This window comes from Ascidia mentula, chromosome 1, assembly GCF_947561715.1.
Source record: "Ascidia mentula chromosome 1, kaAscMent1.1, whole genome shotgun sequence".
Classification (NCBI taxonomy): domain Eukaryota; kingdom Metazoa; phylum Chordata; class Ascidiacea; order Phlebobranchia; family Ascidiidae; genus Ascidia; species Ascidia mentula.
The window spans coordinates 22,920,516-22,935,290 of record NC_138566.1 but is presented as its reverse complement, the minus strand read 5'-3'; the positions used below and the strand labels follow the sequence as shown (position 1 = coordinate 22,935,290).

The following is a 14,775-nucleotide window of genomic DNA, read 5'->3' as shown; positions in this document are numbered from 1 at the left end:
TGCACCAATGTAATATGCGTAGGGATGGTTTGAAAACCCTACAAACATGTATCTCATATTGTTGCACGTAAAAAACATATTACCAAATACTTTGACTCCTAACTGGTGAAATGCAATGCGCATTTTGGTTGTAAACCAGAAATTACCAAAAGATATGATAAGGAAATATTCACCTTTCTCACGTATTGTTTCGGAAATAAAGTTAAATATTTGAGTCGTTTTAACATTTGCCACACTTGCATTTCTTCCAGCACATCCACTTTGAGCTTGAGCGTAATTACTGACATTACTGTATTCCATATAATACTCGTAACCTTTAAACTGATGCCAGGTTCGGGAAGTAACTTGTGTTGAGAAGCACATCACAAAACAAAGAAACAAAGCAAGATCCATCGCTTATTACCATAAAACAATCTTGTGCCATCAAAACACGGCTTCTTGGTGTATATACAAAACACCCACATATTTGGAGACCCTCACCTACGTAAGGCTATATTTGCGTACAGTCGCAAGGTGAGCAGGTTATCGTTCGTTAGATACAGTGTTCGATTCTGTGTATACTTGTCAAATTTAATCTTGGTTTCACGAAGACTATAAATGTGTTTTTTCAAAGCAAGCTTAACATTCCTCAGCACAACACTTTATTGCAATGAAACGTTAAACTTTGAAAGTTCTCATCATTTTGACACCACAATTGCCTTTTTCATAAACCTCCAACTATCGTTTTATTAACACATAAACACTCATAATTTGTAGAAAGTGGAGCGAATAAGAGAAACAGAAAAATTGTAAAGTTCTTCTGGCAAATCGCCAAAGTTTTTTTCACGTCAAAGTTATTCTGGCAAAACTTATTTATTCGGTCGAGGAATTATTAGTTACCCAACGGACCTTCATCAGGGAGAGTACGTTAACGCTAACACGACAATAAATGCCAAAGCGCAAAAAAGCGTAATAAAAGGCAAAACCCTGTGTAAATTATCATCAGACCAGCTAAAGACTGGCAGATGATATCAGCATGTTTATTTATGGAAACATGTAACAGCAAATGTCACAAATGGTTGTTCCTCGTAGATTCACTGTCGTTTCCATTTCCATTAAATGACGTCATCGAAGTATACCGAGGTTGCTCTTCTTTCCACCTCTTTGCAGTCTTCCTCTATTATTTCGTCAGCCACCATCACACATTTTGAAGTTTGCCTCGAAAAGCTTCTCGCTACTTCATAGCCGGAGTTCCTCCCTTTACTCTTGGCTTGAGGGTGCTTACCCACTGTGCTGGATATCGGTGCTCCCACAGATTTCCACGACAGCTTTTTCTTGATCTTGGACGATTTCGTCGGTCATTTTTCCTCTTTGCTCTCGTTTGACTACAAAATACCAAGGCGGCTCGTTCTGTCGTACTACGATATAACTTAAACCGGATTTTGCGGATTTTTCTGCTAACTCAACTTCACGGACAGATATAAACTTGCGGTCATCATTGGGTAGTTTTTTCGGTTTCTCATGTGGTAACATAACTTGCTCGTATGTCTGGAAATCGGCTGTTCCTCTGATTGGGTTTGTGCAGGTTCGCCTGAAGCTCTGACTTCGTCGTACGCACATTCACCAACAAACTTCGTGATGTTTTCGTTATGGAGTACGTTATAATCTGGGGTTTCTTCAGGCAGTTTGTTGTACACGTGACAGTACCCGCCTACATAGGGCTATTTTGTACAGTGACGTCATCAAGCGCGCGAGGTTGTTGGTTTGTTGTGGTGTCGCGTTCCGCGTTTTTGCATATACTACATGTAAATTTGTTTTCAATGTTATTTCCTGGATAATATAGTTGAAACCTGCATTTCCTCACGGAGAATCACCTTCATATGAGCGCCTGACTAGATAACCTATGACCGTTTTGAACCTGCTGCCTGACCAACTAATGAAAAACGTTTCAGTTCTAAGATTAAAGTAACGTAGTGCTCGCAAACTTTTGTAACAGAATATATGGCAAGCGAATTATAACGGCGAACAAAAGAAAAAAACTCTAAATCTTTTCAAAACTTATGTATCAGTAATCAAAGTACGTCAAAAATCAGTAATCAAATCAATCTAGGCCATGAAATGAGAAGCTCTTGGTGCGTTGATAAATGATATATAGAGTGCAACTGGGTCGATATCTACCGAAAGCAAACACGAAGATGTTGCACAGTTGTCACAAAACTATCCAGACATGTGTAATTGGATAATCCTACTTATGGTGTCGTGGTGCGAATCTCCGTTTGAAGCGTTGGAAGTTGGATTTTGTATTCCAACTCCATACGGCCACATGCGGATGGGGCACGAATTGCTGAGACCTCGAGTGTCTGAAAACTTTGATCTAAAACATTTCTGTGACTATTTCTTTGAAACTAATGTATATTGCTATGATTCACACACTTACCATTTTTATATTCCTGTGGAGTTTTGCAATCACTGCCAAACAAATCAGCTTTATTACCAGCAAACACCCAACTATTGAAACCCATAGGATATTTTCTTGGCCATTTCTTGAACGAAACAGTTGAAAATTCTATTGTAAACCAGCAGATATTGAGTCATAAGTTTATGAAGCTTTCTATTTACTGTTCTGAGAAGTGATTGATTCCATCACTTACCAATATTCGTTCACCGACAAATGTATGGCCGCGGGATTGAGCACGAAACGGGGTAGCACCAAAATAGTTCTGCTGCTTCTATTTCAGGCATTTTTTCCCTCTTTATGAAGATTGTTTGGTGTTGCACAAAATTTCCCTCTTTATAAAGGTTTTGACCAACGGGTTTGCCCATTATGGTATTGCACATTGTACAACAGGCGACACTCTCAATTGGTCCCAAAACGATTTTCACAATCAAAAAGTTGGAAAACATTTAATGAGTTTACATGCGTAACACCGCCGTTTTTAGCTTCGCATTGAACTCAACATCGAAAAAGGTTTCTAAAATTTCTGGTTTCATGACATTCTCTGTCCGTGCAACTCTTTGTCCGCAAACTCGAGCACAAACAAACTTCGTAGCTGTCAACGCAACGTTTACTATTTTGACGTTCATGCTTCTGTGAGAGAAAATATTTCAAACAAAATCGATTTGATCAAGCAATTATATGTTACTAATGTAAATGTAAACAGTTTGTATTTAACCTTGTCCTATGTGGCCAATGTAGTGATTGGGCTTTTTACAACCTGTAGCTACGCGAAAACGTTTTCCCGCGAATTCTCTTGTGTAAGTGTAACGGTAATATTTCTCAGGGCTAGTTGGACCTGCTTAAACCCAGGAGGGTACATATGCCTTAATTCAAACGTAAAAATTGGCCAAAAACTTATAAGTGTCTCACACAACGAATCCCTTGCGTTACTTCCACACATACATAGTCTCAGGTCACCACACGCAGAAGTTATCGTAGATAACATATTAGAGAACGCTAGAGGCGGTAAGGAGACGGCGATAAAAAGATGTAACATGAGTAGTTGTTCAACGCTACTTTCCAACGCCCTCAGCTTGCCACTGTGACTCAGGTCCTGAAATTATTGTGAAATAGAGTCTATGATTTTAGACAGTAGTGGTTAATAACACACACATTACCATACACACACCTTCTCATATTATCGTATACATACATCTTCGACGAATGAAAACTTTTTAACGCATTATTGCATATCACGGCAAACAACAGGTACAAAAGTCCATTGACTTTTCAACGCAAACAATGCATTTCTTTCATGAACTTGTAAGTTAATCAGGCATATATGACAGCACTTGACATATGGTAAGTTATTAAATTTTGTAAAAGGATTCGAAAATTTCTCCATGCCAAACATCATGTGCGCCAAATAGCAACTTTGGAAGACGGGCCTTTTCGTGTGAAGGGAATATATAGAAGCAACGATAACACGTCAACCACATTAGGGTTTGACTCAACCATTATAGAGGACATTTTTGATCAATGTAGTTATCCCGTTATTTCCAGGTAATCCGCATGATTCTCTAGAATGCTACCACTCTGTACATTCACGTAGCTTACGCTGTTTATGGAGCTGGCGTCTGAAACAAGTGGTGTAATTCAGCCTAAACCCACTTCAATCATTTGTAAGCTACAACTCAATCCTCACCTGTTTTAATGTAATCGTATTGGTGAACTTGTCCTGGGATTGGAATTTCGTAATTTGTTTCTTGTTCGGGTTGTGCGTTTGTAGAAGGAATGTCCCTGGTATTCCTGGTGCTGCAAATTAGAATACTTAAGCACAGAACCGAAAACACATGCAGGCCAGGTTCAAGTGCTAAATTTCATTTTAGAAAGTTAAGTTTTTCCTCTGCGTCTCAAACGTTTTAATTAGGTTTTTTCTTATTTAAAAAAAAAACTTGATTGCAAATAAATAACCCAATTTGAATTGCAGTTTAACTTTGTTAGTACGATTTTTAAGCATATTTACAAACCACTGCGTATAGATCGTTAACCTAAATGTATCACAGTAACCTAAAGTCTATGACTCACCCTGCTGTACCTTTTTTCCTGTACAGCACCCAGGCTACAGCTGCGCCGACCACCACCACTACCAGCAGCAACGAAAATGGGATGGCGATGTACAGAGTCAAGTTTGTCTTCCCGACTAAACAAAACACAAACATTTCCAAACTGTTGAACCTTGATGACGAATCGTGTTTTCTTCGGTAATAAGGCATACGATTAGGAGATTTATTTCTGTTTGTTGGAAATGTTTAGGACATATACGCTGAAAGCCAACTGAAACAACTCAAAACAAATTTTACCAACCTGGCCCATCCATAATTGGAGTTATGTTTTGATCAGAAGTTCGGATTCCGGTTAAACGGGGATTGACCATGAGACCTGTCACGGAAAATGGGATTATTTTCCTACGTCACTTGCCGTTGTGTCGTTGGATAATTTTTGTGGCTCAAATAAATATCCATAACTGTTCCACTGCCATTGCTGCCGTTAAACTTATATCGGTTGTGCGAGTTTACGTATTTGTCATTTCGGTTTTGAATGTAAATCGTTCGGTGGTATAAAACCAATGAAATTGTAAGCATTCCTGCATATTCTAGCCTATAATTTTCTGTCATTACACTTGGCGACGAGACCATGATTCCGAAAAAAGGGACATGGTTGAGTGCACACAAAATTAAACACTTTAGTTACCGCTTATTTTACGTTGACATATGTATGGCTTCGGACTCGAGCATATGACATCGTTCACCGTCAGTCCATACATTCGCAGCATTTCCAAGCAGTTTTCGACACCGTTCAAGTTGTTTGGTTCCCCTTGTGTCCACGGTATATTAGTATTATTAACCTTTGTGCCGTCCGTCCAAATAAATATATCCGTGCCGATAATTCTCTTCGCTCCAATGTAAAAACGTTGTAGATTAAAGCCTATTTAAACATACACCGTATAAGGCTGTTATCGCGCACCATACGAAGACTTTGGACACATACCCACATTAACGGTGATTTTCGCTGCCAAAAAATCAAAAATTTTTGTTGAATTTAAATAAGCCACGTGGCCGTTTATCGCTTTGCATTTGGCTTCAGCATCAGAGAAAGAGAGAGAGGTAACGAGTGGCACGATATACTCTTGTCCGTCCAACTGATACCACACTTCAGCATTAGCAAGCTGCAATGTCGCCAAGGCAATAATCGTAGCATACAAAATCATGATGTTGCTGCAACTGCGATGTGATTTACATCTGACTGACCGTAAATGCTGTTCTAACTTATTAAAGCCCAATTGAATGCAGTTGTTATTAACCAAGGCCTTATTTGATGTTCATCTAAGCTCTAAAAGCTAATGGTATGAGCTTCCTAATTATGCACGGAAGACTTGGGTCTTAACAATTTCCGGGCGTTCTAGCGAACGATGAAATACATCTTATGGATGTTGTCAAACCAACACCACTTCCTCATCAACCCCCCAACGCTTACTGTTAGATGGTCGACGTCGTGTTTTTGCATTAAGGTTTAGATATAACTTGTACAATGAGTTGAAAAGCAGTATTTTATTGCATTAGCGCGTGGTATTATGATACAGAATAAATAAATTAAGAAAAATTTCAAACGTTGGACAGAGATAAAAGAACGTGCATCGCGCGTACAAAGAAAAAAAAACAAGTAATAAAAGAGAGATCCTTTTGCGTGACGCAGCCATGAAAATGGACTTTTTATAACAAACGCAACCAGAAAGTGACGCCATAACACGTCAAGGCTATTACTGGTCCATGCACACTTAATCGCTTCCAATAACTGATGTAAACCCGTTATTTACACGTAATTCTCATACACCGACTGGTCCGGACTTCCTTGTAAGTTTACGTAAGTTGCTGCGTCGTTTGCGTCGGTTCCTAAACAAAAACGGTAAACAAAAGTTAATCGACGATCTAAGGGTGTAAACCACATCCTACCTGTTTTAATGTAATCGTATTGCGGAGCTTCAATTGGAATTTCGTAAATTGCCTTGGGTTTGGGTTGTTCAGTGATGTTATTTTGCGGAACACTCGTGGACGTGGTGTTGCTGCTCTTGCTAAAAAGGAAAACATATTTGTAAAACAAACCAGTTCGGTTCCTAATTGTAAATTTCAAAGTTCGATGTTATGCAAAGATAAATTTATTACCTGCTTAGATTGCATTGTCTGTTTGTAATAAACCAAACTATTCACCTAGTTTTTCTAAACGCGTTGTAGGGTTTATACATACAGGAATGTGATTTTCTGCGTAGCCTACAAGCTTGCGTAAACCTAACGTGTGACAAATTTGGAGAAAACATAAGCCTTCGTGTAAAACCCATTTCTTTTGGCCACACAACACAATTTCTCACCTTGTGTTATTTTTATTCCGGCACATGATCCAGACAACAGCCAGGAAGATGGCAATCACTGCCAACGCGCAAGGAACGACGATGTATATTATTGTCAAATTTGCAGCACTGTTGCCTAAAAATTAGCAAAACCTGTTAGCTGGTATGGAAGCAAACGAAAAATTTATCCAGAAAAAAAACAGTCAGGTTCTGTGACAGACAAATGTACTTGACAAAAATTTGCCTTTACCCGGGAGAACATGGATTCGAGTGCGGTTTAGATTTAAAGTTTGATTTTCGGCTGGCAAACCAGTAGTCACTTGGATACCTGGAACCAAAAAGAATACATTTTATGTTGAGTATTTGCGTATACCAAAAAAATTTCCGGTTTTAAAGCAGCTTTTATTTGCATTGAATGGTACTTGTGTCAAACAACGGGTTTCTTTCCAAATATGATTTACGTAAAAATAATGAATAAACGAAGCCGAATGTTTTAGAATCGTGAAAAAATGACGGCGATGAACAAACGATCCGTCCCCAAAGCGATGACGTCGTTCAATTTACTCAACGCTTCCCCTTCCTCCTGAAGGATGAACGGCGTCACGTTTTGCAGCGTTAATACCAATTACATAATATTATGGCCGATCCCCATTTTTTACACCGGACACCGTAATAACATCGATAACTCATGACATTCTTGAGTCATTTTTGTGTGTGACGGTAACGTTGTGTAGCTAAGTAAAGCTATAAACACAGACTTATCTTATCAATGTGACATTCTGCCGTATTTTTTTATGTTAACAAAGTTGTAATTGTGGTTGTTAAACTAAGCAAGTAGAAATAAGCGCTTTAGTTTCATGCGTTTTCGTTTTATTCTGGCCACGCTGTTTCAACAACAAAAAATCCCTCTTGGGGATTTCTTACCTGGAGTTACAATGCTCTTTGACGTAGTTTTAATCTTTACTGTATTACTGGTTAAGGAAGTCATCGTGTTGACGGCTTTCGCTGTTGTTAAAATTGTAGTGGATACTGACGCTATTGTCGCTGATAGAAAAGTCATGTTTTAAACTATCGTAATCTCCGGCAATTACACACTGGGCAAAAAATTACAAACTTGATATTAGTCGTTGACAAATGTATCTTCCGCTTGTGGGGCAGGGTACGGCATACCAACCAAGTACCGAACTTAAACCTCTTAGTTTCGTGCTGTAACCTATCGAAACGCAGTCCTTGAATCCTCCAATGTTGTCGGGTTGCCCGGAGGCCCACAGCGGATTCGTGACGTTCGTTCCGTCGTTCCACACAAACTGCCCAGTTCCCTTTAATCTTTTTGCACCGATGAAATAGTCGTATGGCGCTTCTGTGTAATGTATGGACAAAAACAGCTCTGTTTTTGCTTCGAGTATACACAGTAAACGCCATACTTTTACCTTTATTTGCCGTCTATTTTTAAAAATATGAAACTGACAGTGACACAAAAAAACAAAGCTACCATAAAGGCAGAAAATGTATTATGACTTTACCCAAGCTACAGAAATTCAACCTTAGAAACACAGACTTTAAACCAAAAAATATGTTTTCGATCGTAATTCGGTTTATTGAATCACAAATCACCTGCAAATACCATCATGTTTGAAGCTACAAAAGTGGAAACGGCAGTAGTTTTCAGGAATGCGAGATGTGCATTTAGAGCAGTACACGCATTTTCCGCTTCAAAATACGTTTTGGCGGGTGGCTCTGTTACGAACAGGAATTCGATTTCTTTGAACTGTTGCCAAGTCTGAGCATTTGCAATTTGCATCGCGCTCAGTATTGGAAGAATTGACCAAAACATGATGTAACCTACTGGTCTCTTTCGGGCCTAAAATATGACAAATTCTGTTGTTTTATAAGGCCTCAGACAAATATTTTTTACTTTTGGTTTAACTTTTGAAATAAAATATAAATTAAACGAAACAAAATACTCTGTCTAGAACGTGGACACTTTTTGTTTTCTTAACTGAACTGCAAAAGTTAAACACCTGAAATCTTCATACAATTTCTTACAACAACTGAAAGTTACTGAAAAGATCGTTGTCAATTAACCAATCGCAAGTCAAACGTGCTGCAACTAACTCTAACTCTTGCTTACGCGTTTAATGACGTTAGAGGGGTGGTTTCCGCTGCAAGTACGATGACGTCAAAGGAAAAACTTTATCAACGTAAGGTGTTTTCCGAGTCTCGGGAGCAAACTAGTTTGTCCCGTGTATAACTGTCGTTTAAGTAAAGTATAAAATGCCATCACATGTGTTCTAAAATAAAACAGGATCCCATACCGCAGCAAAACAGTTTATTTTGCAAATCCACAATAATTGTCAATGATGAACAAGGTTCACAATTGCTTTTCAAAATCTCGCATGATTTAATGTTAGTTTTAAGTTTAAATTTTTGCGTTTTAAGTTAAAATGATTTTGCAGTAAGATTTTAACAATAATGGAACGACTGAAAACGCTGAAACTTAAATTACCACTATGAGAACGAGGAGGAAATACGCCCAAATTATCATATATATTTACGAAATGATTCTTAGATGCTACGTCTACGTCAAAAGGAACTTATTTTGTCAATGAATGACTATAAACAGGGCAATTACACAACTATGTTTAGAACACACATCCGCGGCTCATCGGTCGTTCATCTTGTCATTCGTCTATTTCGATGTACTCAACTTCACTGTCATCGTTGCCATGGGCATTCACGTATGTAGCACCAGCAACAAAATCTAAAAAAGGATTTTCGTGATGAGACGTGACACAAAATGCTTCAGAAAATATTCGATATGGAAATATTCCATCCCACAAATTCCGAATATTGTCTTCGATAATTGAACCCGAAATGCGCATATTAATCTCACCTGTTGGATCTCCGCGCTGGTTGGTGTTTTCGTATTCATGACAAGGCGGTAACGGATTGGGAATTTCGTAAGTCGGTTCAAGTTCTTGATAGTCGGGTGTTTCGGTTGCCGGAAGACTTCCGGATTTTTGTTTTCTAAGCGGAACTTCGTGAATGTTTTATGACCGACGTCATCAGTCAAGCACTTACCTCTTCCTGTTCATGCAGAGGATCACGTTTACGGCAGCGCTGAGGAGTAACACAGCACCGAACACGGACGGGACAATGATGGCGAGTAAGTTCAAATCTGAGGCTGAAACCATTTGATAATTTATTGGCTTCAGAAAAAACATAAATGTTGAAAAGCAAGATAAGATATAGGGTTGCTGGACGTCTGAATTTTGACGAACGTACTTGCGATTTTAATGATAAAATCGGTGTCCGGGAGAAATGGCAGAAAGTGCCTAAATTTCCCAGATTTTGAATGGAACCTCTGGCAACTTGCGAACAACCACCCCCATAACCCCCCAAAAATACTAAATATTACACTTCAAAATTTGTCTAGCATATATGATTACCTTATGACAATGTCATTAATCGTATTGGCTATAATTCTAGAATTTACGCAGGCGTATTAACGATATAGATACGTACATGGTGTCTTTAAGGCCCTTTGACACACATAACCCATCCTATTATCACAAGATATATCATTCCATGAGTAGTTGAGCCAAACAGCCATTTCCACGCAATTTTCTAAGCCCCTTAAATCGCTGGGCTGTCCGCTAGCCCATTGTCCTTCCACGACCATCGAGCCGTCTGTCCACCAAAAACTGTTGCTTAGATTTGATGTCCTCATCGCCCCAATGTAATAAGAATGCTGATACTCTGTGAAGGACAAATCAAGGTCTTTATAGTTCATCGTCCTTTTCATCAATTGTAATCAATGAGAAGCATATCGATGGCATTTTTAATTTTACCTGCTTTTTAGCTTTAAAAATGGAAAAGCTATTCAACACAAGCAAATGGTTTTTATGAATACAAATGTTCTTCTACATGCGAAGTCCATCTTGTATGATTTTCATGGTCAACGTGATTTGATTTCAAATAAAAGTTTATACAATTATACAACCTGATTTGTTTCCAATTGTTTTGAGAAGAAAGTTAAACACGGCTGATGATTTGACATTGGCCAAGTGGGCATTATATGCCGAGCACTCTACGGAAGCTGCAGCGTGTGAGGGGACTGCCTGACCAAGCAGGTATTCATTTTCTTCGAAAACATACCACGACTGCCCACTGACGAAATGCTGCACAGCTGCCAATATTACAACTCGATACAAATGTGTTACCATTGTAAGTTTGCAGTGCAAAATTTTTATTATACCTGTCGTAAGATTCAATCGTTCATTAGGCGTTTTTTGTTTGATAAACTCGCAGTTTTGTTTACAGACTCCTCGCTACGACTAATTTTCTTGTGAGGTTCATAAAATGTATGACGCAAAACTGAAAAACGTGAATTGCGTTTACTTCATGTATTTCTGCTATATTTGGTGTGAACGGCTCGTTTTGCTATTTGGTGTAGACGAAGTTTGAAGCATAACGAACTGTTGCAGTTTGATCGAGGACTTCCGGTAAACAAAACTACGGCTGTCACGTTTTCAAACTCATCTTCTATCTAAAGTCAGGGTTGAGTCAGTTTAGAACAGTACTTGTTTAAATTGTGTCTGCGCTGACAATTTGACTGATGTGTCAAGTTACATAATGGGTGCTGACATGAATGTAATGTTATCTTGCTAACAAGCAACTGCTAGTACTTAGTAGCCCTTCATCTTGGTATTCTAGAGTAAATTTACAGATTATTTTCACCTGTTTTTTGTATGTCGAAAATCTTTTTACCAAGAATCACAAGGCGATAACATAAAAGACATCTTGCCGCATTACACCATACCGTTTTGTTCAGAATAAATTTATTCAGAATAAAATTTACAGCATTTTGCAAGCAAACAACAAAACGTAAGTGTTGTCACTTTTAGTTATCCTGTTATTTCAAGGTAATCCACGTCTTCGGGCAAACTGTTGATAGGATGTACATAGGACGAATAAAACGGAATCGCGGAGGAAACTGAAAAAAGTCGTTTTAATTTTTCAAGTCAAAGCCTGAATTATTGTTTTGTTGGGGACTAAACTGATGTTTTCAATGTTTTAAATCTGGGTGGTTGAAAATTGAATTCGTCGGGAGCCATTTACGTTAGGAAAACATTTTACTACTAGCAGCACATAGAGGAAAATTGTTACCTGAAGTGATATAATGGTAATCATGTTGTTGTTGTTCAGGAATTGGAACTTCATATCCCGTTTCTGCCTCATCTTTTGTTAAGTTTGTTGCCAGTGTTTTTCTACATTGATTGCTCGTAAGCACACAAGACAAAGTCGAACAGAAATAGTTCACAACAAAACGTTTAACAATTTTATGTTGAGACAAACAACAGGTACTTTAGTTTTGAAAATCATAAGATTGGAAATTAGTGGAATTCACGTCGTAACACTAAAAACAACCGGTAATATATGACTTGCTTTTATTTAGAAAATGTGGAATAAAGATACGTTTTACTGTTTGACTTACTTCTTTTTCCTGATCAAACACATTGTCGTCATTGCCAGACTTGTTCCTGTCAGTAAAGCTACGATACACAAAAGAACGATAACCCAAGGCGCCAAGGCAACTAAAAAAAACACAAATTTTTACGTAAACAATCTTAGCACTTAACACTGGAGCGCGGTAACAGACACTACGTTAACATTAGGTGGGGATTAAATAAAAATATAACAAAAAGAAATGCTGTTTTTGAATCTATATTACAACTCTCTAGGAGTATTATACGTATTAATTAATAAAAATTTTCCCATTTACTTGTATAAACAAGATTAGGGGACGTTGCATTCATCGCGTTCCTGGTGGATAAGGATGTTGCAGAAAATTCGGAGACAAATTCACGATTCATAGGTGTTTTAGTCGTGCTGACGTTGATTTGTTCAGCGGTGTTCACTGTGAAAAAAACTATGTTCACTGATAAAATCAATTGTAATGACAACAAGCTGAAGAATAAAGTACAGACGACCGTTAAAAATTGTTAGTTTTTGGAAAGAGTGGCATCAAAATAAAGATTGCATCAGGGTTGATTTGCTCTCTGCTCATTTAATGCTGTTATTCAATGAATTTAAACCTTTCCTACCTTGTTGATCCCTCTTACAAATGTAATGTGATGGATATCCCGTGCATCTGACGTCATGCAAGGCGAAGTGACGGTTAAAGGAAGACTTGAAACCCAGCATCACGCAATCCTCAATGTATCCAAGATTGTCAGGTTGTCCAACCTCCCAAAGGTTTCCATCTATAGCAGTGTTGTCGCTCCAACGAAAAATGTTAGTATCTGTATCTCTCGTCCCACTCAGGTAGAATGAATGTGGGTAACCTTTAAGGGTTGCAGTGGTTTTAAAAGTACGGGACCTTGAACTTAATTGGAGAATTAACTTTTATGGCAACGACACAAACAAAGTTTCAGATTTGTTTTTAGGTTAAAATTAAAATATTTGGATAAATGTTTAGAAACAAGGGTACCTTCTTTATCGTTACGTGATAATTTTTTTTCGATAAAATTGACAAGCTGGCTATCAAAAATATATCAGCAGCATTTTTATTATTTATAGGCAATCATGTATAACTTAGTATAAGCAGTCTATGATTTATAAGATTTATATTATGTGTTGATGCTTATTTTGCACATTGTTAAATCAGACGTCAAAACCAAGGTTGTTGATTAATGCGAACCATTTGAAAAACAAGCACTATTTTACCAGTATTATTTCCAATTTTCGTAACAAGCTGATTCAGCAACTCTTGCGTTTTGACATCGGCCAGATGGGCACCCCGTTGAATGCACCTGCTCTGTGCATCGGAGTACGAAAACGTCGTTTTACTTTTCACTATCAAATACTTCTGTCCTTTAAACGTGTACCACGACTGGATCTCCGCAAACTGTTGGGCGACCGTAAAGGATAATAAGCAAAAATAGACGGAGTACATATTTTTGGGTGGAGAACGTTTTAGGAAGTATACTTAGACTATAGTCTAACTTTTTTTCCTGAAACCAAGTAGTCTGTTTTTTATACCTTGCAGTTTTGATTTTAACATCAGTGCATTTGAAACACCACTTTTTAGGTCTCAAGTTACGATAATATATTTGTCGAGTTACGATGATATATTTTCCTATAAATCTTTGACACTTGGACAATATGGTGAAAAACACAAATAAACGAAAGACTCATCGTGATCAATCTGCCAGGCGATATTCACATTCAGTAAAAACACACGCGACGAGTAGTTCTCCCAAAAAACACTGCCAACTTTCCCAAACGGTTTAACGTTGTTGCTGGCACTAAAAGTAAATCTATTTACAAAACTGTCCTGGAGAGCCGAAAAGTAAAAGAATGTGTGACGTTGGTTGGTAGACGACCGGAAGGTACATCACAACTGACAAATTGCTATGGTTACATCATGACATTTATATATAAATAACTTACGTAAGCAACGGACAGGTTTATCAATGTCATATTATCATACTTGCCGACATAACAACAACGCTGTAATTTATTTTTGCATATTTTTAACTGTATGACGTCATTACTATCAAGGCCACAAAAGAGATTGGTCTGCATTTTGTTCACGTGAACGTCGCGCTCGCAGGTCATAGCCACCCATTTGTAGAATGGCCCGGCTGCAAACAACTAACGTGAATAATGTCGTTATATGGCTTAAAAAATGCAGTTACGGTTTCTGTAAAGCTAAATCAAATTATCGTATCATTGGTAACAAGCGTTCGATCGTTTCAAAACAATCGCACGAAATGTGGGTTTGAGGAGCTTCATTTGTTTGCAGTGTAAGGTTGTATATTTGTGTTTTAAGGTTGTATAATTGTTTGTATTTGCGAGGAATATAACGCCTGCCACCTGATATGTTTGTTTTTGTTTTGGGTTTCAACGCTCGACAGTGACACCCGTTTTTTACGTCGCATTTGGAACT

At 38.1% G+C, this 14,775-nt stretch overlaps 3 protein-coding genes across 3 annotated transcripts; all 3 read right to left on the bottom strand.

Annotated features, from left to right (window-relative positions):
* Positions 1 to 3,926: 3,926 nt before the first annotated feature.
* On the bottom strand, positions 3,927 to 5,687 carry LOC145889925 (uncharacterized). The gene is made up of 6 exons (XM_082980978.1): positions 5,468 to 5,687; positions 5,171 to 5,404; positions 4,784 to 4,858; positions 4,505 to 4,619; positions 4,122 to 4,231; positions 3,927 to 4,053 (listed from the first exon to the last, which is right to left on the bottom strand). The coding sequence occupies exons 1-6, from the start codon at positions 5,685 to 5,687 to the stop codon at positions 3,962 to 3,964; spliced, it is 846 nt and encodes a 281-aa protein (XP_082837104.1). The 3' UTR covers positions 3,927 to 3,961.
* Positions 5,688 to 6,048: 361 nt separating this feature from the next.
* Positions 6,049 to 8,677, bottom strand: LOC145911113 (uncharacterized). The gene is made up of 7 exons (XM_082998363.1): positions 8,436 to 8,677; positions 7,936 to 8,181; positions 7,746 to 7,865; positions 7,072 to 7,149; positions 6,843 to 6,957; positions 6,430 to 6,548; positions 6,049 to 6,369 (listed from the first exon to the last, which is right to left on the bottom strand). Exons 1-7 carry the CDS (start codon positions 8,653 to 8,655, stop codon positions 6,290 to 6,292), a joined length of 978 nt encoding a protein of 325 aa, XP_082854489.1. The 5' UTR covers positions 8,656 to 8,677; the 3' UTR covers positions 6,049 to 6,289.
* A 681-nt stretch (positions 8,678 to 9,358) lies between these two features.
* On the bottom strand, positions 9,359 to 13,649 carry LOC145889914 (uncharacterized). The gene is made up of 9 exons (XM_082980967.1): positions 13,637 to 13,649; positions 12,929 to 13,168; positions 12,607 to 12,741; positions 12,319 to 12,418; positions 11,991 to 12,091; positions 10,347 to 10,580; positions 9,903 to 10,005; positions 9,715 to 9,848; positions 9,359 to 9,582 (listed from the first exon to the last, which is right to left on the bottom strand). The coding sequence occupies exons 1-9, from the start codon at positions 13,647 to 13,649 to the stop codon at positions 9,503 to 9,505; spliced, it is 1,140 nt and encodes a 379-aa protein (XP_082837093.1). The 3' UTR covers positions 9,359 to 9,502.
* Between the last annotated feature and the right edge of the window lie 1,126 nt (positions 13,650 to 14,775).